The sequence below is a fragment of the Alexandromys fortis genome, unplaced genomic scaffold (assembly GCF_014885135.2).
Source record: "Alexandromys fortis isolate MF-2015 unplaced genomic scaffold, M_Fortis_MF-2015_v1.1 scaffold_464, whole genome shotgun sequence".
Lineage (NCBI taxonomy): Eukaryota > Metazoa > Chordata > Mammalia > Rodentia > Cricetidae > Alexandromys > Alexandromys fortis.
The window spans coordinates 108,184-110,833 of NW_026068366.1; the positions used below are offsets into that span (position 1 = coordinate 108,184).

The following is a 2,650-nucleotide window of genomic DNA, read 5'->3' on the forward strand; positions in this document are numbered from 1 at the left end:
TTTTTTTTTTTTTTTTGTAGTCAGGGACTCTTGCTTTCAACTTAACAGAAGTTCAAGTCTGTAACAGGTTGCAGCTCAGGTAGAGACCATGCACAGCATTTGATTATTCAAAACAGCAGGAACACACAGGCTGAGTGAGTGGTCAAATAGGGTTTGCTGTTCTCAAAAATTAGGTATAATGGCGAAAGCATTACCATTGGTATCTAAAGCTCTTGCTCCAACCCTGGCTTCTGAGGCAGATAATAAACACATCAATTAATGGTAGGTGAAGTACAGTTTTAAAAAACTTATCTTTTTTAATCAATAACCAAGTTTCTTGTTTTTAAGTTATTACTTTTGTGTGTCAGTTCCACCAATGAAAACCATTTGGCTTGTACTTTAATTCTTCCACATAAGAATATGAAAATATGTTTGTGGAGGACAATGATGGAGGCTCAGATCACACTGCACCTCTGTAGTCTTCCAACACGAATGTACATCATACCAAAGTGTCTTGATCCACAGTGCGCCTTTTTCCAAAGGAGTACCAGCAGGCAGCTGATACGTCACCACTATGGAGAATTCTAACTGGAGACTGCAGTTGTCAGCATGTGGCACCAGGGAACATGGAAAAATAGGGTAGTTGAGATTGTTAAGGAGAGTTCTAAAACAGTTCAGGAAATCATGCATATGCATTTACAGTCCATGTGAGAGTGACTTTTGGCAACTGCAAAGTGACTGAGACATGGCTTGCTTTAGAAGCATCAAAACAAAGAGGCAAGAGTGCTGGGAGCCTTCTGCTGCTTGCTGTCTTATCGCTTGGTGGCCATCTGGTGGTGTTTGTATTGAATGAACAATGCTGCACTTAATGGACCTTAGAAATTAAATTCCTTTGTCTGGAGGTTGGCTGTTGGATCAAAGTTGTAAGTACCTCCTTGTGTTGCTTCAGGAATGAGGCTGGGATCTTCATCAATATCATCACCAGAGAAATATTGATCTATGATTTCAAATGCTAATTTATATATGTCTTCATTTTCATGTTTCTGCAAAACTTCAATTTTCTCCAAACCTCCACACTCCTCTATTATTTCAGCGATTGTGCTCGCTTCATCACCAGCCATTATCAGGATGTTTTTAAGACCATCCAGAACCACCTGAACCACCTGAGAGTCTTTCACCGACAGTAAGTTACAGAATGGTGGTATTACATTCTGTTGTACAAGGTACTCCACTTGATCTTTTCTGCCACTTATCGTTAAGTTGCTAATTGCCCAAGCAGCTTCCTTTTGTGTTCCGAAGTCCCCCTTAGCAAGCTGGTGAATGATCATGGGGATTAATCCAGCATCTATTATGCTTGAACTTGCTGCTGATTGCCTGCTCTTATATTGGAAAGGAACCAAACTGCTTCCTTATTTATTTTCTCTTTCGGGTGTGATAAGAGGTTTGGGAAGTGGGGCAGGACATCGCAGTTAAGAACCACCTGGGTCTGCTCGTCAGTACTGGTCACTATGTTCCCAACTGCTCTGAGTGCTGCAGTTTGAACTTTCACTTCCTGGTGGCTCAGATGGGGCACGAGGAATGGTACAACCCCTGAATCAATAACCATCTGTATCTGCTCATTTCCTTCATCTGTCAAGTATGACAAAGCCCAAACAGTGTCCACCAGAATATTTATGTCCGTGTGGTATATGAGAACACATAAAGCTGGCAAAATCTCCTGAACTGTCTCCATAGGCGGTGGGGGGTCCTTATTCCTGCAGAGATTGACAATGACCCATGTGACGTTCTGAAGGAAGGTGATGGGAATGAAGGGGTTGATGAAGGACAGAAGAGGTTTGACAACTCCCAGTGATATGACATAATCTCTACATTGAGGACCATCACCTATAATGTTTCCCAAAGCCCACACCACTTGTTCACAGACATTCTGATGTGGGGAATGGAGGAGTTGCAGAAAAAGGGGCACTGCATTAGACTGTACAACAGCTTGAGTCTGTGCAGAGGTTCCTGATGCTATATTAGTTAGTGCCCAAGCAGCTTCAAACTGTAATGAAGGATTATCATCCCTTTCTAGACATTTGACTAGAATTGGTAAAATCCCAGATTTTATTAGGTCATCAATTGGTGGATCTCTGTCACTGGATAATAGTTTCCTTGCTGCCTGGACAGCGCTCAACTGGACTACAGGGTTATCAGTTGTAGCATTCTGCAATATAGCTTCTAGTGTTACGTTTTGTGCTTTAAAATTAGCATCGACATCTGAATCTTCTAAGCTTTCTTCCTGGGGAACATTTCTCTTTTTCAGTAAGTGTTCATCTCTTTTGTTTTTCCGGAGTTCAACTGTCACTTCATTTCTGTGTCTTCGCATTGTCTCCACATCGGGACCCTTGTTCTTGAAGCTCTTGATGCGGTGGTTCTCCAAGCCGGGGTTCTCGGCCATGGCTGCGCGCGCTCCGCCGGCGGCTGCTCCTGCGGCGGCGGCCCAGTTTCAACCTTTTTATTAATAATCTTTGTAATATAAATCACATAGTGGAGATGTGTGGGGAAAGACCCAGGCGAGAGACAGAGATTCAACAATACTGAGTCTTCTCACCTGAATCCTAGAACAGCAGTACCCAGTATGATATGATGTCTTTGTATCCAGCTCTTTGCTAAAAGTATTTTCAGGTCT

General features: G+C 42.6%; 1 protein-coding gene across 1 annotated transcript; it reads right to left on the minus strand.

Moving 5' to 3' along the window:
* Positions 1–6: 6 nt before the first annotated feature.
* On the minus strand, positions 7–2,424 carry LOC126495451 (importin subunit alpha-4-like). The gene is given in 2 exon segments (XM_050133039.1): positions 7–1,330; positions 1,333–2,424. Coding segments are annotated over 2 exon segments (1,563 nt in total). The 5' UTR covers positions 2,420–2,424; the 3' UTR covers positions 7–854.
* Positions 2,425–2,650: the final 226 nt, after the last annotated feature.